General features: G+C 32.3%; 1 protein-coding gene across 7 annotated transcripts in view; it reads left to right on the top strand.

The window, feature by feature from the left end:
* Nucleotides 1-26,582, top strand: part of LOC118204247 (serine/threonine-protein phosphatase 6 regulatory subunit 3-like) — a 135,954-nt gene that overhangs the window by 26,496 nt on the left and 82,876 nt on the right. For all 7 annotated transcript variants that reach the window (XM_085817157.1, XM_085817152.1, XM_085817156.1 and 4 more), the window contains 7 exons: nucleotides 2,728-2,767; nucleotides 6,377-6,439; nucleotides 6,519-6,598; nucleotides 9,782-9,868; nucleotides 11,689-11,875; nucleotides 18,788-18,922; nucleotides 19,901-20,079. In XM_085817157.1, coding sequence (XP_085673283.1) covers nucleotides 6,380-6,439; nucleotides 6,519-6,598; nucleotides 9,782-9,868; nucleotides 11,689-11,875; nucleotides 18,788-18,922; nucleotides 19,901-20,079 — 728 coding nt within the window. In that variant the 5' untranslated portion in view covers nucleotides 2,728-2,767; nucleotides 6,377-6,379. The remainder of the gene's footprint in view (nucleotides 1-2,727; nucleotides 2,768-6,376; nucleotides 6,440-6,518; nucleotides 6,599-9,781; nucleotides 9,869-11,688; nucleotides 11,876-18,787; nucleotides 18,923-19,900; nucleotides 20,080-26,582) is intronic.

Below are 26,582 nucleotides of genomic sequence, written 5' to 3' on the forward strand. Positions count from 1 at the left end.
ATATAATAGACCCCTGACCTACATTTTGAAAAAAGTAATTACATTCTATAACAAAAAAAATCAACACACCAAGAAGTTGTCCAATGGTGACAAAAGTTGGTGCATAGGGAAGATTATGTACAGAATAGAAAATGATTAAAATTTCAGAACAGTTGAATGATTTATTTCAGAGTTACATAGTTATAAAGTAATGAGTTCCATAAGGACCTACCTCTAGCCTGGATGCAAGTTGCCACACGACGTGGCATAGACTGATAAAGCTTCAGGATGGTCTCCTGCAGTATTTCTTGCTAAATTTGCTCCAGTTGTCAGGCTAGGTCATCAGCATTCCCTTTTAGATGCAGTCCCCTTCCCATCATATCCCAAACATGCTCGATGGGAGAAAGAGCTGGTGATCTAGCTGGTCAAAGAAGTGTTTTACAAGCCATAAGACAGTTCATAGCAACACGTGCTGTTTGTGGTCTGGCATTATCTTGTTGAAAAATAAGGCCAGGGTAACTACAGAAGGAACGGTAGCAAAACAGGTCTTATAATGTCACTGATGTGCCTCTATGGTGTAAGTGTGCCTCTAATAATGATCAAAGGGGTCTGGCTATCAAGGGAAATGGCACCCCAGATCATAATTCCTGGTTGAGGGCCTGTGTGGCGTGCAGCATGACACGGAAGCGGGATTCAACGCTAAAGACTATATGTTCCCAGTTCAGCATCATTCCAACCTGTTTGAGCCAAGCACCACTGTAATCTGGCTCGACAGTATGCAGGCGTGTGTGGCAGGTGACGTAACGGTCGGTAGGAGCCTAGATTTCACTCTGTCAGCCATATGTTAATGGTCATGGTGGACACTCGTGTGTGGTTCGCATATCTGATGGTTGATAGCGATGAATCAGGCGCTGTGACGGCTGATCTGACAATCACTCTGTCGTCCCGATCTGTTGTGGCCCTAGGTTGACCGCTACCGTCATGACACTGAAATCTGCCATTGTCCACCCATTCTTGCCAGCATCTTCTAATCGTCGCATCGCTTTGACTCATATGACTAGCAGTTCAATTTGCCTCTTTCAATCCAACAATACAACCTCTTTCAAACTCTGACAGTTGCTTATAATGAGCTCGAATCCTGCGGCGAGGCATTTTTTCAGTCCTTGAAAGGTATCCTAAATCGCACTGCAACAGAAATGTTTTACAACAGTTGAAGAACAGCTCCTTATATACATCTGCTGGAGGCGCTGGAGATCACACTATACATTCAGTGGACACCCAATTTTATTCATTTGCATATTTGATCAAAACTTTTATGCATACGAAATTTCAGAGCAATCAGATCATTCCTTCTTGGTGCACCGATATTTTTGTAATAGAGTGTACATAAAAGATAATAATGGTGGTAAAATTCTGGGTTAAATATAAACTATATACACTTATGTACATGATAAAAAAAACAGTGCTGGAGTTACAGCCAAAGTCGAATTGAGAGGTCACGTGGATTAATTGATTCTCTTTCTGTGCAGGCAGGGTTTGTATGGCTTTTGGGCTGCCTTCGAGAACATTTTGGTCCAAACCGGTAAGAATTCGTTCCAGTGTAAGATAGGAAGAAGTTTCTAAATGATAGCTACTATTAAACAAAACCCAAGCGGAACCTAACCTATATTTGGAGCCAACAATTTGAATAAGGTTTACTAAAACAACATGTGAGCGCTGAAACGAGTGTTCTACATTCAAAAGTTTGCATTTCACAAATTTATAGATGATGACAGAAAAGAAACTCCATGCAGCATGTTACCAAAATTAATCAAACATAAGATAAGCGAAGATTATGCTATTGACGTTAGTTTAAGAATTGAGTCGTCGCAAATTAATTTCTCGACAGAGGGACATAGTATCGCTTTATTGCTATTGGTTTAGTTAAAAGTTTCGATTTAATTCTAATCGGATAAATAATTTTACTTTTCACATTTTTAATTACATGCGTCATAAATGTTATGTGAATCATAAATGTTATGTCATAAATGTTATCTAAAAGCCTAGAAAAGGCAATAGCTTATTTCAAAATAATTTTTCTTTTTTAAATAACAGTTTCTGTGCAGTGTGCATTGTTCTGTATCACTTATTGTATTCCTTCTAAAAGTTAATGATTTATTCTTGCTTAAATGAAAAGCTTTTTACAAAATTACATTCATGAAGACCAACAATTATTATATTTTTCCAATTTCAGTTTACTTCTACTAAAAAGCAGGGGGTTACAACAGTTATAAATAAAAAGAATTATATATTTTTTGGCATACATTTTTCGGAATACAGAGCAAAAGATATTAGATTCCTTTCTGTATATTCAACTGTTAATTACATAAAAATGTGAAATTCATAGTAATTGCTTCAAAAGTTTCTTTCTATTTATTTTTAAAATGAAATAAGTATGGATTTTTGGATCTTGGAAAATTCAGCAGTGGCTGAACTTTCCTGAAATCTACCCTGCAGCTCTTGTTATCATGAAGTTTGGCCAACCCTGCTATATATAAATGTAATATATATCTATCATAAGTCTTGCTATTGAGACATGAAAAACATGAGTTGAATTTTGTCGAATGACCAGCTAGAATGGAAGATACAGAACACTTCAATTTTATTTTTAATTCTTTTTTTTTTTTTTAACTGACGGTATATTTTGAAATAATGTCGCTCCTGTTACATGATCCTAATATATAGCTTTGTTATGTATTTTTCTCTTAGTTTGAAGTAATAAATTGTGGAAAAAGCAGAATTAAAATTGGTAAGTAACTTTGCATTCTGTGTTTTTTTTTTTTTTTTTTAATTATTATTATTATTATTTCTTATAAATTAAAAATAATCTTGAAAATTTTCTTCAGCATTATTTTTTTAAATGGCTACTGTTTTCAGTATATGTTTATGACTATGTTGATATGTAAGTTATTGAAAAAGCTTGGATGTGTAGGTATAGAAATATAAGGAAACTGATAGGTTGAAATGTGTTAAAAATGTTCTAAATATACGCACCTATAAATGTGAATGAAAATTGAAAATCTATCAAAAGCTTAAACAAGATAATTAATGAATATGAAAACAACATTTTTTCAAATAAAGAAATTGTATAGTACATACAAATTGTTGTCAGACATTACTTGTAAAATTGAGATAAAAATAAATCAGACCTTGCATTCAAATTTATACATTATTCCTTTGCACGGTTTAATGGTTTGCTGTGATGTTCACTGGGGATATTTCTGTTTTTAGATGTATTTATTGAGTTAGGAATTTTATTATAGTACATATAGAAATAAATTTAAATTCATTCTGTACTTTGAAATTGTAAAAAAATATTTTATTTTGCCACTTTTTATGGTGCTTACTTTTCCTAGTGTTAAAAAAGTTAATAAATAAGAAAAAGAAAACAGGTTGCCATTATTTATTCTCAAGCTTTATCCCACTTGGAAAGTTTTTGTAATTTGTTTATTTTTAGTGTAAGTTGAAAAGTTGCATTAGAATTATTTGAAATAAATGTCAGTCTGAAAATTTAATATTTAGCTATCAGTGCCTTTGAATTGTAAAGTTTAACAATAGAAATTTCTTGCAGATCCCAATCTCTAGATTTCAGACTAAAAAAAAATTGGAGATTTTTCCTTTTGCATTATTATTATCATTTAGGTATATTTTGATAAGTATTTCATAAATAAAATTTAAATAACAGATTTTGTTTTGTTGAACAAAATATAATTTTTGATGAAAAAATTGTTTGTCTGCTGCTTTTGGATTGTGCATGTGGCCTGCAAGCAATTTGAGACCACTACTGTAGGGAGCATTAAAAAATATTTCTTCTATTTTTAAAAAACTCCTTCGAGGGGGAGGAACTTTTAATTTTTTCAGTTCTGAGTAAAACATGAGCTAGATATGTTAGTGATGCAAAAATGAAAAAAAATGAGTGTTTTTACTACCATTTTTTATGGCTTTCTGCAGTGTTGTTTAAACCTAGCTTTTTCGTTTTCAAGAAAAATAGTTTATGCACTTCATTCTGTGGTGCCTGCTGAGAATGATATTAGTAGTGAATCTTCCTGTTGTATCCATCATTTCATCAATAGACATCACATCAATTTATCACTTTAATTTCTGCCCCTATTCAGCTTAAAACCTCTTTAAAGTACTCATCAAAATAGCTTTTGTAGGATGTAGATTCACAAAGAACTGTTTCTATCATATACTTTGAGGTGGGCCGTAAAAATAGATTGAAGGTTTTTATTTATGTCTTTAGCTTTCACAGCAAGTTACCGATTTCAAAAAATGCTTTCCATATATCCCTTGACAATTCAGTTCGTTTACATGTTGATTTAATACTATTGCATGAGAATTGTTTGCTTTCTTTCTGCTGTTTCTGTTTTTTTTTTTTTTGGCAGATTTTTTAAGTTTCCATTTAAAAATAACTTTTTGAAAACATACTAATTTCTTGTCAAACTTACAGAATGGAATGCTTTCATCTGTTGAGGAAGTATCTAATCCAAATTCTTTCATGAAGTTGTGTAACATTTTATTTATACTAGCATTTACTTTAAGTATTGTAAACGTGATTGAAAAACACCTCTGATCTCCCCCCCTCCAAATAAAGACTTTACATATATAAAAGGCAAACTTCTTCATATTTCCAAAGACTGTTAGATAGACACAATTCTCTGATGCCATTAATTCTGCATCTCCATGATTAATATGTAAATAGTTCAGATAACATCACAGTATCAACATTGTATGTTAATGAAACTTGAAAATAAATGTATACAGATTGTTAGATCATGTTTCTACTAAATCAGGATTGCCACGCTGCCTGGAAAACCTGTAAAACTGAGAAAAGTCAGGGAATTCTAAAATTGACCAAAAAAAGTTAAATAAAAGTCAGGGAATTTAAATATTTTAGTCAAAATCTGTAAAGGTGAGCGAGTTTCTTACGGCGATTAAAAAAAGGAAGCGATTTTTGTGCTAACTTTGGAAGTGATCACTTTCTTGGCGAATTATGTATTGTGCGAACATTATTTGGGCAGCTAGCGTAGAGCCAATTTTCAGCTCCAATCAGATTGGCTTTTAGAAAGGGAAAGCAAGTTTCCAGTAACCTCAGTAATCAAGAGACTCCATGTGCAGTGCATGTTGAACGAAAGACAATATCTTCCCATTCTCGTATAAAACAAAATTGGCATAATCCTAGTATAAGGTATATACAGAATTTGGTGACATTATGATCAGTAAATGGGTCATTTTGGTGTTGGCGACAATTTTCAAAATCGTGCCAAGGCCGTATCGTATTCTAGGATGTTAACACAGCATCTTTAAGTACCTTATTTGTCATTTTGCAGTAAAATACGAAAAGTAATCATTTTTCTAGGCTAACCATTTAATATAACCATATTCGCCAAAAATATCGTTGATTATTGTAATTCGATTTTTAATCTTTTAAGTAATTAACATTATTTTAATGTTATTCGTGTCGTTTAATGTGGCTTCTTCCTACTAAATTTGTTTATTATCAGTTAATAATATTTTCAGATTTCAAGCTATTTTCTCTAGCATACACCTGAAACTAATTCTAGCAGTACGATGGCATACTATTACGAAACTTAATGCATATATTTTTTGCATAAATATAAAATATCAAAATTTATATAAAAATATTATTAAATAGACATCTTCCTTTCGTTTAGCTGCAACATGTCTGGAAAAAAAAAAAAAAAGACATTTTATAATCCAGATTGGGCAGATTCTAATCTGTCTTTAGTGGTGGAAACAACTCATATTATAGTTATAATAGTAATGCTTTGGAGATGATATATATATATAATTTTTGTGCTTTCAAGTGGTACCATAATTAATTAACCTCTCAGCACAGCCAACGTGCATTATGCGGATAGAATGGAATTCTCTTAAAATGCTCCTGGAAAAGTCAGGGAATTTTATTCTTCTGTGGGAGTGGCAACCCTGTAAAGAATGCAGGTGCATAATTTCTAAAGAAATGTGACGTAATTGAATTTAAGTGAATAAAAACATACTAAGAAATCAAAATATTCATTGCGAGAAATTAATGAAATAAAATAATTTAGGTTGACTGGCTGAAACCATGTCTTGCTTCAGCTGACAAAGTAGTTGAGTCCTCTGAGAAAATTCCTATTTATTATTTTTGTTTATATCTGGTTTCAGCATATCAACCTAAAATACTTTGTTTTCCTGTATGTCAGTTTATTCTTTAATAGATGGGATGAAAGTGTGTGAGTGTGTGTGGGGGAAAGTAGTCCCCCACCAAATTGCAAAACAAGCAAAATATAGCAATTTACCTGAACATTCAGGTTTTAGTCATTTGTCATAACTCATCAAGTAATTTCTTTTATAGAAAATGTTTTGGCGGTATAATCTCATTACTGGGTCCTGCATTGAGACGCTTCTGGATAAAGAAGTAAGCGAATTTTAGACTTGCATATAATTAGTGTATAATTGTGTTATCGATTATTCTTTTTCATTAATATTTCTTTCAGAATGTCACGCTTAAAGAGTTAATGGAAGAAGAAGATATACTTCAAGAATGCAAAGCTCAAACGAAGAAGCTGCTAGATTTGTAAGAAATAATTCCATAATGTTTGATATTATTGAAGCTATATGAAAATTATTAGCAATATCTTCATTTCCTTCTTTTTTATAATCACAATTTTAAGCGCATGTTTTATGCTATTTAAATTGTCTGCATAGCATATATATAAGTAATTTTACAACTATAAATTAAAATTGCTGGTACTACAGGCAAGAAGTGTAACTTACATTTTGTTACTTATTTTGATTTTTTTTCCTTCACATTTATCAGAATTTGTATGTATTTTGTAATTTGTATTTTAAGAGGTAATATTATTTTTAAAAATTTTATATGCAAGTTTCGGTTTTTTTTATTTTCATTACTTTTTTGGGTATGCATTAAATCTAAATAATATAAATGCATGGAATGAAAGAAAATACATATATTTATTAACTGTAATTCTTTTTTTTTAGAGAGACTTACTGTAAACTTGTGCTAATTTTAATGAAAAATTAATATAGTATATTGTTATCAAAAGCAGGGAGGTAAAAAGAGAAATGTAATGATTGTAATGAGCTCTGTCTGTAAAGGGCCGTTTGCAGTAGGGTTTATCTGAACTAACGAACACAACTAACGTAGTCGACCCATCTCCAAAACCAGTTTTCCCCCATAGGGCAGCAAGTTGAAAAATCTGAACTGCAGGCACTGCGAAGCTAGTCTACACCGCATGGAACCGACTCCGTTAGCTCAGATAAACCCCAGTGGGAACGGCGCTTAAGAACACTTAAAAATACTTTGTAGACATGTTATAGAATATTTTTACCTTGGTAATTTTATGTAAATAAATTACCCTTATATTTGCACAGGTTCACTGAACTTTTTACAGGAATGCATTAATGCATTTTGTGGTAAAATGATAAAAAGGGGAATGATTTCAGTGTGATTAATTAAAACATAGAACTCATCCCATATGCCCTTTTTTTTTTTTTTTTTTTTTTTTTTTTAAAGTTTATGACAGTAGTGTCTATAGATGTAAAGAGAATTAACATAGAATTACATCGAATTTAACTGTGAACTTTCAGTTATGCATGAGATGGGTTGGTGTGAATTTGTATGTGAAATGTGCCATGTCTCACTGGTCATATTTGCCAGAGCAGCTTGTCACTTTAGTGAACTGAGCTAAAGTGACAAGTCTGCATAGTATGACATAATCTGTGTAGTGATTAGTTTCTGTATTCTTTAATGTATTACTGCAAAACAGTATTTCACAGAGAAGGGCATCTCGTTATAATGGCATATCTTTCAAAAAGTCAGGCCATTTGAAGTGAAAGTTCAGGTACTTGGACTACAAATTGTTAAGCATTTTATTTGTTGCAAAATTTTTCATTATTGATGTTTAACATTAGTTATATGTGTAATATATACATTATTTGAATATGCATGTATGGATTGGATTATTTAATTATGCCAAAGCACACGAGGCTATCTGCCTCGTGTTTTGATTAGGGCTATCTGCCTAAAGGGAGGGATGCCTTTGTGGAGGACTTTTTAAGGGAAACTGGCTCGTATACACGTTACATGTGGGGAAAACCACGAAAACGCCCATGCAGCCAGCCCGTTCGCGGGATTCGAACCTCGGATCGAACTACCAGTGTTCAGCGTCTTTATCGCTCAGCCGCTGGTGGGCCGAATATGCATGTAAAGTATTCTGTATATTAAAATCTATACATATACAGTGTTTTGTGATTAGTAGTGGATATATAGTGCTTTGTAATCAATAGTACAAACATTAATTAATATTTCTTTTCATGTGATAATGAAATGATATAAACTATTGAAAAAACACTGTATTATAATTTAAGTGGTTTGTGACAGGCATGTCATATGTGCAACAGCAGGAAATGCTTTGTCATAGCCAGATATATTTCATATGAATCACCATTTAATTCACTCTGTAGCCAGGTGTACCACATTTGACTTTTTTACATAGAACATTAAAATAGTATTTTTTGGCCTATGGAAATAGATGCCAATGAAATTATAACTCATTACATGACATTATTACTGATAAAATTATTATCGAGATTAAGTTTTATTTAAGAGAAATCAAGCCTATGTATTTATCTGTTTTGATATTTAGGAATTGTATAAGCTCTTATTGTTGTATGTAGATAACTGCAATTTTTTGATAGGGGCAGACAGTATGTGCTAAAACAATTATTTGTTAGATATGTAAATTTGAACTCTTATGTCTGCAGATGATAATTTGTGGCAATACTGTCTGTTTATTGCAGAATAACTTTTGAAAGAAAGGAAAATGCAGCTGACATGAGAGCATTATCATGCTATGAGGTTCTATAATTTTAAAGTGGGGTTAAATCAAGAAGTAAGACAGCAACATCTACAATTAGCACATGGAAATAAAGCTCCATCAAATAGTTTACAGAACTTTTTAGTGGTCGAAATTCTCTCCTAGATGAAGAACATACAAGAAGTCCTTTGCCAGTTACCAGTAATACTAGTTTGTATTCCCAGAAAATGTTGAGTAGGCAAAAAGTGATAAACATTTGATTTGCAGATATACATAAAATTATTCATAATGAATGGCATATGAAAAAATTAGTTTGTCGTTGAGCTCTCCATTAATAACAAAACACCAACAAATGGAACATGTTGAATTCAACCATAAATTAACAAAACACCAACAAATTGAACATGTTAAATTCAATAAAGAAACCCTAAAATGACTTAATGATGGTGAAATACCACTTTACTTCTGAAATCATAACTGCTCCGACATCTCAAGAAAGTAAAAAAGTATGGGTCTTTAAAGATGATCCCTATTTAGCAGTTGTGAAAAGATTAGCAATAAAAAAATGTATGCGGTTTTCTTCAGAGGTGTGGGATTGGTCAAAGCAAGGGGCCAGGAGACAGTTATAGCTAACTGGTACACCACCAAGTATATTCCAGAAATTCTTCAAAAATGGAATATTAGAGGACTTATGCTTCACCATGCCATTGCATCTTATTCAGTAACACTGACAGTTTAATTTCTTCAAAAAAGGCTTCAGATTAACCCATGTATATAGTTTTTAATGTGTAATGTCAATAATTTTGATTGTTTTGCCTCACAGCTTGTAGGTTATGCAATGTACCTAAAATATTTCTAGTTATAAAAGATGTGAAAATTATTGTGTACTTTGAAATTTAGATTTGTTATTTCTTTAACAGTTTGGTACGCCCAGAAATAATGGATGAAATGGTTAGTCTCATAACCCAAGAACCCAGTGATGAAGGAGATGAGAAACTTCGTTATAGGTAAGGCTACGTATAAAACTTCTAGTTCCTTCAAATTTCTGATAAAATCTTATTCATTTTCTGTTTTCAGTGTCTGGTTTGTAGGTGTAATGTTCTAATTTAGGAAATAATCAAATGAGGTAGGTTTTCAAGTGTATTAATTTTAGGTTTGAGACACCTTTCAGTAAAACTATTAAAAATTTAAAAAAAAAAAAAAAATGTTAGCCTTCTACCTGGTAACCAAGAAAGTTTGTGCAGTCTTTGTCAGTTGTCGGAAACGGCCAACAAAATCTTAAACAACCATTTTATTCTTCAAAATAATCACCTTGTCTTCAATTAAATGTACCCAATCAGACACAAGCCTATAAATGCCCTATTTAAAAAAAAAAAAAAAAACTTTTTTTTTCCCCCCTAGAGTCAAAAGATTGTGATACAAGCATTTTGACATCGTCGTGTGTTTGGAACTGCTATCCTCACAGGTTCCATGGCCATAAACAGGTAATAGTGTGAAGCGCGAGGAATAGGGTTTGGCTGAGGCAGAACTTCCTAGTCCAGTGTTTTGATGATCTCTCTGGTCTCTTTTGCAGTATGAAGTCTGGCATTATTGTAAACTCATCTTTTGACCATTGGTGGTTGTTTCTGGTGCAGTGCAGCTAACTCTGAAACTCTTTGCAGTTGTGATGAGTAGACCTTTGCTGTTATAGTTTTTCTGCTTTGTAGATATTTATAGTGGACAATGCCAGTGCTGGTCCACCAAATACAAAGCATTACCTTGTTTTGTTAAATGTCGGGTTTAGCAGCCATTGATGTGTCATTTTTAGGTTGTCCACTTGTCAAGATTTGTCCAGGAACAAAGCTGTATTGTGGCTTGATCAGGATTCTTCTTGATTTTCCTCCTCCAGCTGGACTTTGTCGAGGGTGTATGGACGACCAACACAAGGCTTGTCCTTTAGGTTCTTGTTTCCAGAAGAAAATTGGCTGAACCACTTATGAGCAGTCTTTTTGACTCACTGACATCTCTCCAAATGCGGAGCATATTTTTCTAATGACCTCTGCAGCTTTGTTTCCTAATTTGTACTCACAAAGCAAGATAGGCCTCAAAATGTCCTTTTTCAACAACATGTTTTTTTGAAGATTACGCTTCCTATAAAACCTATAGCGAAATTTGTAGTGCACTGAGCAACTCTACTTTATTAGGTTTGAAAGGAATGTAAACATGTGATGTCATCAGAATCAATTTGACCACACTAATGTGCCAGAAGTAACTGTTCTAAAAAACCGCACGAACTTTCTTACCTGATAAAAGTTCCTTATCTCATGAAAACCTTTGCCAAGAGCTGTCTGTAATAATCAAAAGCAGCTTTGCAAAAATTGAAATTCTAGTGATTAAAATCTCTTTTAACAGGCTTTTATTATATTATTGAAATTAAAGGTAGTACATATTTTAATCTTGTATTTGCATTGAATGAAATTTCGTACTGTTTATTTCTTGAGTAAGAATTTTGATTGCTATGAAAACTTAGCATAATGTGTGAAAAATTATTTTTTCTATTAGTTTATTTTTATAGAATGGAACCTAAAGGTAAAATTTAAATCAAACAATTTGCCAATCCATTCATGTATGAATTATGTATTTGAAGAAGTTTAATCTTCAAAGTATTACTTAGGTATTTTACTTCTATTTTTGAATTTTAGGTAAAATGATGAATAACACAGTTTTATTTAGCAATGGATTTTTTGGGGATTTTTCCTATAGACATTTATAAAACACTGAACTTAATCTATGTTATAGTATTATGAAATTAGTTATCCTAGCTTAATTTATTATTAATTTGTTTCAGGTATTCTAATAGAGCATGTGAGCTGTTGACATTTGATATAGCACAAATTAATGATGCACTTGCTAATGATGAGGCATTATTGTTAAAACTATACAATTTTTTAAACACTGAAAAATCACTGAATTCTTTGTTAGCAAGTTTTTTCAGCAAAACGATGGGGTTGTTGATAGCAAAGAGAACAGACTTGGTAAGTTAGTTGATATTTTTATATTTTGTTGAATATGAATTTTCAATTCAAACCCAGTTTTATTTTTTGTTGAATATATAAAGTGCTGCCTTATATTGATAAATGCTGTACAAACATTATAAATTTGACTAATCTTTTAAAACTTCATTTCCATTGGAGAATTCTTAGTAACTGTTTCATTTCTTATTGCTACTATAGAGAAGCACTGAGTTATATTTTCTTTTAGTTTAGAGCTCAATACATCTTATATTTTCTTATAATTTAGAGCAGCTGCTCCAGAAATGTGTTGCACAAGCTTTAGTGGTGTAAATGTTGAGAACAGGGGGAGGAAAAAAAAAAAAAAAAAGTAGCATCATACTTTGTAAAGACATTAGGTTTTTTTTTTTTTTTTAAGCAGGAGACATGAAAAATGAGCAGTGCCTTTGCTGGGACTCGAACCTCAGACCTCTCAAATACGCACCAAGTGTGGCCATTACACCACGAAAGCATTCTAAGAAGGTGGGAGAAATACCTTATATACTACCCCTTACTTCCCCTTATAAAGGGTGTTTGGTGATTAGGGGACCCAGTCACCAAATCCTGGTGTAAAATCATCATTTTTTAGTTTGGGCACCACTGTAAAGACTTGTTTTTTTTGGGAGGGGAAGCAGGAGACATGAAAAATGAGCAATGCCCTCGAACCTCTCAAATATGCACCGAATGTGCTGGCCGTTATACCACGAAGGCATGCTAAGAAGGCAAGAGAAATAAATACCTTATAACTTAATGACACATTTTTTGCATTAAATTCATGTATTTCTATTTATGCTTATCTATTCATATTCTATTTGGGATGCTTATAATGAAATATAATGTATATAGTATAAAAATAAAATTAGAAGTAATTACAATCAAACATCTCATCGGAGTTATCTTTCTCGGCGAGATATCTCTGATCATGTGGGATAGTTCGCATTTCTGCGCAGTATCTCACATTTTGTAAGTATCCCGAATTGTGTAAATATAGTTTGTAACATCTACTATGGGTTTCAACTCATGTACCAATATCAATTACCATAAAAGTAAGGTGTTATGTTCGTTCTGTACAGTGAATTATCACTGCCAGAATAGCCAACCATCAAACAGGCACAGAAATAAAACACTTCTATGGTTTATTCTGCCTCATCACTTTTGAGTGATTAAATGAAAACATACAAATATGAAATTTACCAGTGAACCTGGACTTGGTTTCAGATAATTAAATCTGATTTGACTTGAAACTATAAGATTGCCTAGACAGAGACAGAATTTTGAATATACACTTGCCAAACAGGATCTTACATCAGTTAAAGTATTCCCAGCAAGACCAACATTAGTGTCACCAACAGCCTGCTTTCTTCAATTGGCAGGGCAGCAAAATGCATGCCAAACTTTTGCTTTTTTATTCGGAAATCTCTATACGCTATAGTAAAACTGTTTGCCGCTGAAATCTATGTAAATTCTGAAATAAGCGAAGCTTGTGACAAAAAGAGGCGGGGAAGGAAAGAATTGAATGGCATATCTGTATCAAAATTTAAACATAAATGTCACAAATTGACAGGAATTTAATTAGTATCTTTTCATACAGTTTTTGTGAGATAAAAAATATATCTTATAACCAAATGATCATATTTTCGAAGTGTACATTTTGTAAAACTCCCAGGTTTAAAAACTTCTTTTTTTTAGGGGGCTGAAAGAATTCTAGTTTCCTATTTCAGCTGCATTCATGTTGTACTTGTGAAATGACTAGTAAAATATCCTATAACCAAATGATCATATTTTCGAAGTGTACATTTTGTAAAACTCCCATGTTTAAAAACTCCCTTTTTTTTTTAGGGGGCTGAAAGAATTCTAGTTTCTTATTTCAGCTGCATTCATGTTGTACTTGTGAAATGACTAGTAAAATAGCATCATCTGACTAATTTGAAACTCTTTCCTGTTTGAAACTGGAATATTAAAAGTATGTGGAAGGAAGCTTAACTTCCTATACAAAATGCTACTTTCATGAAGAATAATTATCTAAAAAAATATTCAATGAACTATCATTGTTTGAAAAGGTAGGAGGTACTTAAGGTTTAGTTTTTCGTGTATAAAACTGAAATTAAACAATTGAATTGAAGAATGTATTTTTCTACGTAATGTATTTCATTCAAATCCTATTTCACATTTTATGTTAGTGGAACTGCTTACTGCGGGACCAATTGCAGCAATAACACATATCTTAATGATAGTTTATGGAAAATATCTTTTAAAGTGTACAGCATCTCTGAAAACATCATGTATAATCATGTTCTCTAAAGTTACCATCTTCACAGAAGATGGAAATCATTTAGAACCGTGGAATCTGTTTGTGTTGTTTTATTGCAATGTTGTGCAATTGAAAAAAATCCAGTTAAGTATATTAATTATCTCAAATAATAAAATTACAGTTCAAACAATTTAGGGGGCTGAAATTATCTTGTCCCACATTCACACCAGGAAATTCAAATCACTTTAAACTGAGTTACTTCTAAGGTGAACAGTATTTCTGTGATAATTAAGTAACAGTATTGAAAATTATTGATAGTCATATTCTGAAGTCCACAGATTTTCTGGAATTGTGGGTAGTCATATTTTACAAACTGATAAATCTGTTGCAAATATTAATTACTAATTGTGATTATGATGGAAAGAAGGACAGGAAGTTTAATTTGAGTAGTAAGATAAGTTTCTATTTTTTTTTTCTCCTGTGAATTTTTCCAGTTTTTTTAATGGAAAAACTGCATATTGTTGAACAGCTACCTCTGTTATGTAACCAACCTGTGGATATTGGGATTTTTTTTACACTCTTGATTATGAGAATATGGCATGCAGCAAAACAAAAATTATCTGTAAGCCATATTTACTCTTTCATATATGCTGGGCAAAAAGCAAAATTGCAACTTTAATATGCTATTTGCTATGTGTTCTATTGCATGTAATCTTATCTCTGTATTATAATAAATCAAAATTTCTTGTGGTACTAGGGAAAAGTAAGTAAAATAAGTATTCTTGATGATGTTTAGATGATAAAGAAAAAATGGAAGTTAAAAATTAGCATTCGTGGCAGAATGTGTAACTTATCTGCAAGAACTTATCCATAAAACTGTCTTCTCCCATCGAGCTGTTAAAGCATTAAATTTAATTTGTTATTTGTGTATTATCTACTGTGGAAACAAAAGATCATGTGAGCATAATTTTGATGGTGATATGAATCATGGAAATGGAAATTTGCAGTCTGAATGCCGAGGAATTCAGTTATCCTTTTATTTTGGTAATGTGAACTGAAATTCATTTGTACAAGACATTGATTTCTGATGCAAATCCAAAGTTTTTGTTTTTAATGGAGTGTCCAGTCTGTGTCTTTTGGATTTAAAAGTGCTTTGAAACTTTCTGTACTATAGTTGTGATCACATAATTTTTTTAAAAATGGTTACCCTTTTTCATGTATAGACTGAGGAAAAAGATAAAACCAGATTATGATTCAAACCACTTGTATGCACAGGTGCTCGCTTCATTCATGCGGCTTAAAAAAAGTGCAAGGGAATGCATATTCCTTGTTCAGTGGTGCATGATCTATCTCAGGGTTTTTAAAACTTTTTTAAGTTGTGACCCCTTTTAATAACTGAGATTTTTTTCATGATCCCCAGGACCCCATAATATTAACAAAAATTTTATGGGACCCCATAAGTATTGCACAAATCAGACACATGTGTGAGTGAAACTGTTAATTTTTCACTTGTACTGTAATATACTATTGCAGTTTTAGGGCTTTAATTTCTAATTTTAAGACATAGAGCAATGTGAAAATTTTAAAAAAGTAACAGACAAAATGACAGCGTCACGTGCAAAGCAAGGAAAATGAACGTTTATATTATAAAAAGAATGCATCAAAATGTTTTTTGTTTTTTTCTTTGCCTGTATTATATTATCTTTATCTGTTTTCGGATACATTGTATAAGAATATTTGGTAATTGTAAAAGTATTATAAAAAGTTAAAGAAATATCAAAACTGCTAAAATTTTTGGTGGCCCGCAGTTTAAGAAACCCTGATCAATCTTAAGTATTGACTGACACATCCTTCTCTTCAGTGAAAAATTAGTGGAAGAATGCAGAAGTCTTGAAAGCAGCTTTCTCATATACCATGTCTTGTTTTTCATAGGATTCGGGAAACAGGCTTAGGACATGTTTTTGACAGTACTTTTAGGAACTTGCATATGCTCATTCCTGCTATACCCCATGTGCTTGAAGTTTCCTAGAATTTCCTACCTTTATCCTCCTGATTTCATAATTAATGTGCATCAGTAAAGGAGATGCTTCTTCAGTCATTCAACTTTTGGTTTGTATAAAAATGGCAGATGTGTGAGGAAAACAAATTAGTAGTATTTTTTCTTGTGTATAAGAAATATCCATTAGCTGAGGGTTGAATATTTTCATATAAAATTCAAGTCCAGTATTGTGGGTTGAAATACTTTTTAACAGTCTGGTGATTCAAGAATTGCCCATTTATGGGGGCACCTATTAATTGAAGGTTTGCTGGACCTAATAAATTTATAGTGAAAAATGTGGGTATTTTTGCATTTTAATATTTTGTTGGAATAAAATGATGCATGTATTTTGTTTCAACAGAAATTTTATGAAATCTTGATATAATAATATATGCAGACTGGAAGTTTTTAAACAATTTGAAATCAATATTTATGCAAATATTAATGAATTATATTCATTTCCCTTTCTGTTTACCTTTTAAGTTGATTATGTGTAAAGAAACTGTACACATAAAATTATATTTGCTAAATTTAAAATTATATATGCTTAAATTTAAGCATTTTTATCATTGATATAAAGTTTCTCTTTGGTTCAATTAATCTTTGGCCTGTTTCTAAGGAAAAATGTTTTGCTTTAACATTTAATATATATCTACTTGGCTTTGCTGTATTCTGTAACTCCCCCCCTTTTTTTGCTATAAAGTTGTAATTTGTTTTGAAACTGAAATTCCCTTTATGTAGCTTTAATGAGGTGTCATTGACATAGCTCATTTCTCTGCTGAATTCAGAAAGTTAAGTTAATATTTACCCGTAAATAACAATGTCAAACTTACCTGCGTTTGAATTAATTTAATAATTACTATATTAGCATCCACATATTTTATCGATTTCTTTAACTCCTTATGGATTACATATCTCTTCATTTTGAAACATAAAATATTTGAATTTTGATTACCGATGGAATGTGAGAAAGTATTAATTTTAACTCGGCTTTATATATATATTAAAAGAAACAGCATAAAAATTATTCACACTTTCATTAAAATTTTCATCTTTAGATGCATTCTTAACAGCAGTGTGTATAGTGATACAACTGACACTAGATCTCTGTTGACAACAAAATATGAGGTAAGGAGAAAACTTTGTAAAAATCGATTAATGTTTAATTTAAACATCTCAAAAATTTTGTTCAACTCCTTATCAAAAAAAAAAAAAAAAAAAAAAAAAAGACAAATTACAATAGCGAAGAAAGATTTATTGATCTATGCAAAAGGGGGGGGATTCCGAAAAAGAATCAGCTGCTAGCAAATATAAATGATGAAAAAAAATTCTTCAAATTTTATTATCACAAAATAGAGCAAATTATTCCTTACTAAATGGGAAATCAGAAAATTCTTTGAACTTAAGTCATTCAAATAACATTGCTTTAAATCTCTGTATTTATCATGTGGCGTGTTTTAGGAGTTATCAGATATATCAGAAACAGGAAAAACTTGGGTATAATTTCCTTATAAGTTCACATTCTATATCATATGCAGAAGTGGCATACATGACATAGGTGGTAATTTTCAGTTTAATTATAGCTCTCATAAGCATATAAATTTGCACACATCAAATTTACCCCTGAAGATCTCCTATGGTTAGATTGATGCATTCATGTGTTATTATATTTTAAAATAAAATATTTTAACTTTTCTTTAAGTGCCTAGTATTTAGCAACAGTGAATCTAGTGACATAGCTGTTGCTGGCTATGTGTCATGTGCATTCCTTTCTGTTCTACTTTCCTTAGTTATTATATTAAGATTTTTGGTTCAAATGATTATATGCTGAAATAATTTATGCAATACATTTATTCAGATATTATACTTTGCATTTAGCTTATTTCTAGCTCTCATTACAAATTGTTTGAGGGAAATATAGAGTTAACAGTTAATTTATATGAATGAAATATAGAATGTTCAATCATTGATGTTTATACAATTAGAAACAGCTATGAAATAAGCATTTTCAGGTTGTGACATCATACTCACAAAAGACTTAAGTAATCTTGAAATTTTGCCTAAAGGAAGAGCAATTTTTAGATTAAAACTGTTGTCTGTCTGCTCTACAGACAGTGATCTACTACAGTATACAGATCTACTACAGTGATGTTACAATAAATATTTATTCTAATAAGTGGCTAATTCAGTATATGCATTAGTAAATTTTGTGTTAAATCTGTAACTACCCAACAGAATTAAAAATTCATAGAAATTTTATGCTAGTGTTTTTCTTTAATGAGCTTAAATTATTCCCCCTTTTCTACAAAATTCAAACTAGGATGTATACTATTTTCTTACTTAGAAGAAGAAGCATTCTGTCTTTTATGTATTAAAATACCATTTAGTGTATATGTAAATTTTGTAAACATTCCTCATACTTTTAATTTAAATGAGTTTTTTTTAAAACCAGCCTCGTTCACATGCAAATATATCCCTATAACCAAAATTCAGCATGGTAATGTAAATTATTTTTTTCCCACAACAGTTTGTTTTTTGTGTGTCTTGTTTGTTAAAATTTAAGATAAACTGTATTAATATGATTTGCATTTTTTTTATACATTTTCAGATATTTAACTTTTTGAAAGATAAAGATTTCATTGCACTTATTTTAAATCATTTGGATACATCAGCTATTATGGATTTACTTTTACGTTTTATCACATCTATTGAAAACAATGATATGCAAAATACAGTAATAAAGGTGAGTGAAAATCTTATAATCAGAATGCATTAAAAATTAATATTTCGACTTTTTAAAATTTAAATGTGTTTTAAACCTCAGCCTGAAAGTACATTAAATGTTGCAGAAATTACTGATATTTTTGGTTAAGTTTCAGTATATCCTGTGAGTTAAACAATATGTACTGTGAATGTAATGTGACAAGTTATTTCAAATAATGTTTCGTTGTTGTTTTGTTAATTTTATAAGCAATTAAAAAGGCATTATACCTGTGTGCTTTTATTGTGTAGTTGATAGCTTATCAACGCAATAGTCTGAATACTTGAGTTATATTCCTGGTGAGAGTACAGTCAGTTTTGCGTAATTCTTGACCCTTAAAATTTCTAATATCTCTACAAGTTCATACATTTTGTTTGCTTTGCAAATAAGTTGTGAGCTTGTAATTTACCTTCCATAGCATTTTCAAACCGTGGATTGTATTGTAATTTTGTTAAATTGTGTGAAATTTTTAATTTTAGATCATGCAGTTTTTATTTTAAATTGTCAATTAATTTGCACTAGATCGCTAAAAATCATGTAATATTTATTAGCCCACATGGTGACAGTGCATGATTTTCATTTCTTGTGTCCAAATGTTGAAAACTTTAAAAAAATTTGTACTCTGCTAATTGTGCCAAACTTCATAATGTAATAATGAACAATGTCTTTAAGTACCTGTAACTGCACTGTGTCCTACTGTATTGAATTATGTAATTTGTATGTGTGTTGCATTGTACAGTGTACTACAGTTTTGTAAAAATGTAATTTTGTCTAGCTTTTGATATTGAGATTAAATAACTTTGAAACATATGTTTTCATTTCTTCAAAATATTCTTATGTTTTTCTATTGTATTATTGAGAGCTTTAACATTATTTTCAATTTTGCATGCTTTTAAAATGTTTATTTCATTTAGTATTATAAATTCATTCATCTTCTCATATTGTAAAACTTAATTTCAGTGGCTGAATGACCAGCGACTCATTGAGCAGCTTGTTAACCAAATAGATGTAGACTATGGAGAAGACTTTAACTGTAATGCTTCTCATGCACTTTGTGATATCATAAAAGTGTCAAGAGAACACATGTCTCTGTTGCAAGAAAAGGCAGACCCTAATCCTTTGTTACAAACTGTTGAATCGTAAGTCATATTGCAGAAAGAAAGCTTTTTTGAAATTTGTAATTGCTAAATGTTGCTCTTGTTTTAATGAGTACTCTCAAAACTGCTGCTGCTGGTAGGGCAACATGCGGTCATCAGAAATCTCACAATTAGTGTTTTTCTTGCTTTGCTTTCATACTTGTAACTGAGTTCAACATTGTGCAGGACTTTCTGTATAAAGGGAGTTTGGCAGTTCAAAGAGTTGGTGCTCGCCAGTGCATTTTTGGTCTTTGCTGCTGGTTGCTCATGTCCCCACCTATTAGTTCTGATGTGAAATGCAACACACAAGTTCTCAGTGTTCTTGAAAGTAACCTTCAGCATGTCTCGATCTTAGCTCTGTTTCTTGTGCATGAAATACAGCAGCAATGCTGCAAAATAGGTCTCTTGTGACAGTTTCCAACATTTTAACTCATTCATTGTGCGAGTGTTTTTGAATAGCTCTTGAGACTGCTACACACCCTCCAGCAGTATTTATGTGTGCCATGAGAAGGTGATTATAATTATTATGAGTTTTTTGGGTAGCCAGTTCTTAATGTCGCTATTAAACTGCATAAACTCTAATTTTGGTAGATCGAATTTCTTTTCAGGACCAGTGAGAATAACAGAGTTTTGAGAATTGCGTTTCGGTGATTTTGCATGAATTCATGCCAGCTCCAGTTTGTGTTGCCTTATGTTTTGCTGTTCTTTGTATTCTATTTGTTTTAGCTTTCCTTATTCTTCATATTCTGTTTGTTTTCAACTCTCTTCTTTCTGCCTGCATTCACTGATATTAGTTATCAAAAACTTTGCAACAAACTGTAAATAATTCCAAAATACTGTTTACTGTGCAAAATAATTTCTATGCTGTACAATCTGTAACAAGCATTATATATCTTGTAAATTGAAGCAAACATATGTCACTATTTTCTTGAAATTGATATACTGTGCATTTATCATTCATGACAAATGGTCAATTCATAAATAACCTGAGTTATAATATCGGTAAGGATACTTGGGAACAATTATAATTTTCTGTGAAATATAATGAAGGGTATAAAAGTCATGAGGGGTAAATGCTACATACGTACGGATTCACAATAGATTCAATACATACAGAACCAAAGCTTTGTTGATAGAATTTGTATTACCAAAAGAAGCTCTTCATGGTTCAGAAAATTTTGACAAGTATCAGAGTACAATCAGTAGTACATTTCAAACTATTAAAATTTTAAACACAACATAATGTGAAGTGCATCTATAGACGAAGCTCACATGGAGATACCTAATTACTCCAAACTCACGTCGAACTAAACAGCAACTGAGAGTAGGTGCTTTTTGTGGTTTTGTATAGTTTTCACCTGGACACCAAGAAATCTAGTAAATTCCTTTTCTTAAAATTACTGGAAGACATATAAGGGCTGAGTACGATCACAGCTATCAATTACAATACTTAGTTAGTTATACGGGGACTGGACCAAAATGTCCTCAAATGCTTGCCAAGTTTGGCTACAAAAATAAGATGCCAAAACCATCGCTATCTTGGCAATATCTCTCCAATTTAGTATCTCAGCCATTTATTAAATGTTATATAGATTGCCCCTGTATTCTAACTTTTTGAGCAAAGCTTTGCCTCTTTAGATTTTCATGTTGCACTATTTAAAAAAAAAACACTACAGTTTCACTAAAGTTATTTACATATTTGCAAAATTTGTAACATTGCCCCCTTCCCAAGGACTGCATGCCCCGGGCAGTACAATCCCTGGCCGAACTCACAACTAAGGAAAAGAATGCAATACTAAGACAATAATTTCAATAAATAACAAAACAAACATTAAGTCAACAAATAAATTTACAAATTTATATACAAAAATAGCGCCATGGTCATAGTACACTATTTACATAATGTACACTGCACAAAAAACAAAATGGGACAGTTCTATATCTGCTGTTCTACTAGTCCAATTAATGAAATTCGAACTGCATTTTTCATGTCTCGAAAAGCGTGACCTAGGATATGTATTATGTATAGTGTTTTATTATATGTATTTTGATCCTCAAATCGGACTTTTTCTGAAATGACATGCCAATTTTTTTCCATATTTTGATTCTACAACTCAAATTATGCCAAACTACCAAGTCTTGTAAAATTCGCATCAGTAGTTTTTAAAAAATTAGCTCTCAAAATTTTAGCTCCTGAATGTTACTTGAATTTGATATATATATTTATTAATATTTCTTTTTTTATTAAACTTACTTACTTCTATTTTCCAGAATTCAGGCTTAATCCAAATATAATTTGTGCATTTTTTATGATTTATTTTTAATATTTGTATTTTTAAATATTTTTATAAATTTTTCAAAAAAAATTTTTGTTACGAAAAAATTTGTAACATCATCTTAAAGTAGATGTATTTCTAGGCACAACTGGAAAAAATTAGATTTTATATGCAAAATTTTTTAAGATGTACATGAATTTACATATTGATGCATTTTGAAATTTGGCATTTTTTTCTGAGCAAGAATAATGCCAAATGTGGTTTACGCACTTTGTTAAAATTAAAATTAATTTAAAAAATGAATTTTTAAAGTGTTAACTTTAAATTAATTAAAAAGTATGAACGATGACTTTTTCCCACTCGTTTGCAATGCAAAAAAGAAAAGGAAAATAGGTTGCCATAACTTAAGAAGTTTGAGAAGTAAATTGTTTTTTTGTGAAAATTGAAAAAAATACTCCAAGATAAATTTGTGAATATCTCTATAAATTTCACACCAAATATTACAAAATTTAATACTTGGGCATAATTTCAGTCGTAGAATTGAAACGTGGGAAAAAATTGTCATGTCATTTCAGAAAAAGTCCAATTTTTGTGTCAAAATACCTATTCTAGAATGATGCTATATAGAAATTTAATATGTATCCTAAGGTGCACTTTTGAGACATGAAAAACACAATTTGAATTTGTTCAGTTGGCCCAGTAGAACGGGATATATAGAACCATTCCCCCTTTTTTCGCAGTGTACATTATGGGGACTATACTGCAACCATAGTTAGGTACTAGCTTATTTTAATGTGTTTAGAAATGTGTGATGACTGGCTAAGTTTAGAAATGTGTGATGACTGGCTAAGTCCTTTCTATTGAGTTGGATTCCATAACCATACTTTGTAACCTTCGTTGAATTGATGTCCTGTAGCTCTCATGTCATATCGGGTCTTCATCTTCTCTGCCAGTAAGTTTACTCTGGAACAAAATTGTGCACCACTTTAAACCATGCCTGGAGATCTTTGATGTACTTCTTAAGTGATGAAGGCAGATTCGCAGGACGACCGAACATGATCAGAAGGCAGGTGGAGATTATGAGTGAAGAGCATCTGAAATGGGGAATAATAGACGGTAGTCTCTTGGACAGCACTGTGATAGGCCATTAAAAACAGGGGTAACTTCTGGTCCCAGTTCTGTTTTTTTGTGTAAAGCATCAGTGAGAGATTAAGGAGGGTTCGATTAAACTTTTCTATCGTTCTGTCTGATTAGGGATGTAAATGTATCGTTTGTGTTTTGTTGATGTGGAGTAACTTACAGTTTTTTTAAATTACAACCGAGATGAAATTCCTTTCTTCATCAGAGTGTAACTGAAGAGGCATTCCAAACCTAAAAATCCAATGTTGTATCATAACCTCTGCTACTGTGACAGCCTTTTGATTAGGAATGAGATATGCTTTAGGCTATTTTGTGATGCAATCATTGACAACGAGAACATATTTGTTGCAATCAGCAGTTCATGGTAGAGGTCTCAGGTTGTCAAAGGCGATGTCTTCAAAAGACGCTCCTGTATTAAAAGATTGCATCTTCCCTTAGTTGCGCTTCTTCAGTCCTTTCCGGCCCGCACAGGCATCGGAAGATTGGCACCACTTCTGTATGTCAGCTGTTGCATTACTTCGGTACATGCAGTCTCGAACACTATGTAAGAGTCGTCATTATACCGAAGTGGCCCACTGTTAGACTGCTATGTAATTGTTTAAGGACGTCCAGGATTTGGGGTCTTGAAAGTGTCGGCAGCATCAGAATGCCTTTCCATCATCCAATTTGAACTTCTGGTACAAGATGCAGCTGACTTCTTTGTCACTGTCTGGGTCAGGGGATGTTGAATTCATAACTTGACTTATGACTGGTTTAAACAGGCTATATTTTGCTTCAACCCTGGAACAATATCGGCAGCTTTGTGGGTGTGCTGTTTTAGACAGGGCATCGGCATTGTGATGATTCTCTCCGATGACAGATAATGATATCATATTACTGGAGTTTTTGTATCATCTAGCTATTTGACTTTCTGGATTCTTAAAATTTAAAAGTCAAGTCATTTATGCATTATATATGCAAAGCAGATTTTTCTGCCCTTGAGAACATGATGGAAATACTCTACAGCTGTAACTGTGGTGGGCAAGTCTTTCCTGGTGACACAGTAAGTCCTCTCCAGTTTCGATAGACACTTGCTCCAGTGTGCCACAACATATTCTTGACCGTTTATTTCTTGGGGCGAAACAGTACCAACTCTATTATTGCTTGCTTCCATGTCAAGAATGAATGGTTTGTTGAGCTGAGGATATGTTAGAATTGGAGCAGATGTTAAAGCCACGTTCAGTTTGGTAAATGCATCCTCATTCCTCACATACTTTTGTCCTTAAGTTTTTTTTTTTTGCTTCCTCTCTGTCAGCTTGTGAAGGAGTCTTTTGATGTAAGGGAAGTTTTTCACAAATCTCCTATAGTAGATGCAAAGCCCCAGAAAATTTCTCAGCTATTGGACATTATTGGGGCGTCTCCAGTCTTTAATTGCTAACACTTTTTCTGGATTCGTATACATGCTTTTGGCAGAGATGACATGTTTGAAGGTAAGTCATTTCGTGTCTGAATAATTTACATTTGCCAGGACTTAACTTTAGATTGGCTTCTTTCAATTTCTGAAGAACCTTTATAATATTTTCCAAATGCTCTTCAGACGTTTTCCCAATGTTGTTGATGTCATCCAGGTATATAAGATGGACTTTGTAGGAAAGTCGTCTCACCATGGTCTTCATAAGGCATTTGAGTGTCGTCAGCGCATTACATAATCCAAATGGCATTACCTTGAACTGCCTTGAAGTCCTTGTCCATAAGTAAATGCAGTTTTTTCTGAGTCATCAGAGTGTATCTCTACCTGCCAATATCAACTCTTTAAATCAAGTGTTGGAAAGCACTTGCTTCCAGAAAGAGTTTCCAGAGAATCGTCAGTTCTAGGAAGAGGGTAGTTATCTTTCTTCGTAACCTCCTTCAACCAGCAGTAGTCAACGCAAAATCTAGTTGACCCTTCTTTCTTTCTGAACAAGATGATGGGAGAGGCCCAAGGACTTTCTGAAGACTTCAAAATATTGCTCTCTAGCATGTCCTTTAGAAGTTTTCATACCTCTTCCTGTTTACCAATCAGGATATGCCTTGGTTGATTGGTGGTTGATCCCCTCTATCAGTTCTGTGCTGTGTCAAACTGATTCAACCTATGTCACAAAATGAGCAGGTGAAAACATCCCGAGGTTCTATGACAGATCTTGAAATTCATCTACATTCAGCAGCTTTTCTGTCTTCATAGCTTAGTTATGCATTCTGCAATAACTCTGATATTAGGGTCTACGAAGACACAAGGTCACTGGAGTACATGCTGCAAACACTTCACTTTTCCTAATGATTTTCACTTTATCACTGACTTTGGCAACTCTCATTGGGATGGCGACACCTATAAACCAACGACTAGTGAAGTTACTAGTACTTTTGGTGTGTTATTACAGTTTCTGGGATATTCCATTATACCATACTGCAAATTTCTGTTTACGGCTATGCATCCAAGAAGTAAACTTTCTGTTCTTGCTGGTACTGTGATTTTATCTTGAGCTATGATTTGGTGGATGCATTTAACTCCTTCATCTTTAATTCCGAATAGGGTTATGTCCTCTGAGGCAGAATGTAGTTTGTTAAAGTTCAAGGAGAAATTATTTGCTTAGAAAGTCTAATCCAATTATAGAGGGGTTGGTAATATCTGCTACGTATGCCTTATAATGGTAGACAGCACCTCCCAACCATCATTTAATGTTTAATTTTCCATTGATGTTGATTTTATCCCCACACACAGTCTGGAGGGCATGTAAGGCGGGATCCTGATGAGCTAGCCTTCCTATTGTTAAGCCGAATCTTTTCAGATTATGGTAACATTCATTGCAGTATTGATGGTATTGAGGAACCCCTTTGATATGTCCCATGATGAAAAGATCATTACTGCTGCCATTCATTTCAGAAATCTGAAGTACTTTGAAAGGGGGCTTCTAAATATTTGGCCTCATTTAAGCTTAAATTGGATAAATGATTGTATTACATGTACGCTGATGTAACAATAACTGTGTTCTCATGGATTGTAAAGTATGTTTCAATATTTTGTTTGAATTACTTTAGTAAATATTTGTATGTTTTGTAATTTATAATTATGTA

This window comes from Stegodyphus dumicola, chromosome 5 (genome assembly GCF_044657685.1).
Source record: "Stegodyphus dumicola isolate Sdum_Otavi_A_Nest chromosome 5, ASM4465768v1".
Lineage (NCBI taxonomy): Eukaryota > Metazoa > Arthropoda > Arachnida > Araneae > Eresidae > Stegodyphus > Stegodyphus dumicola.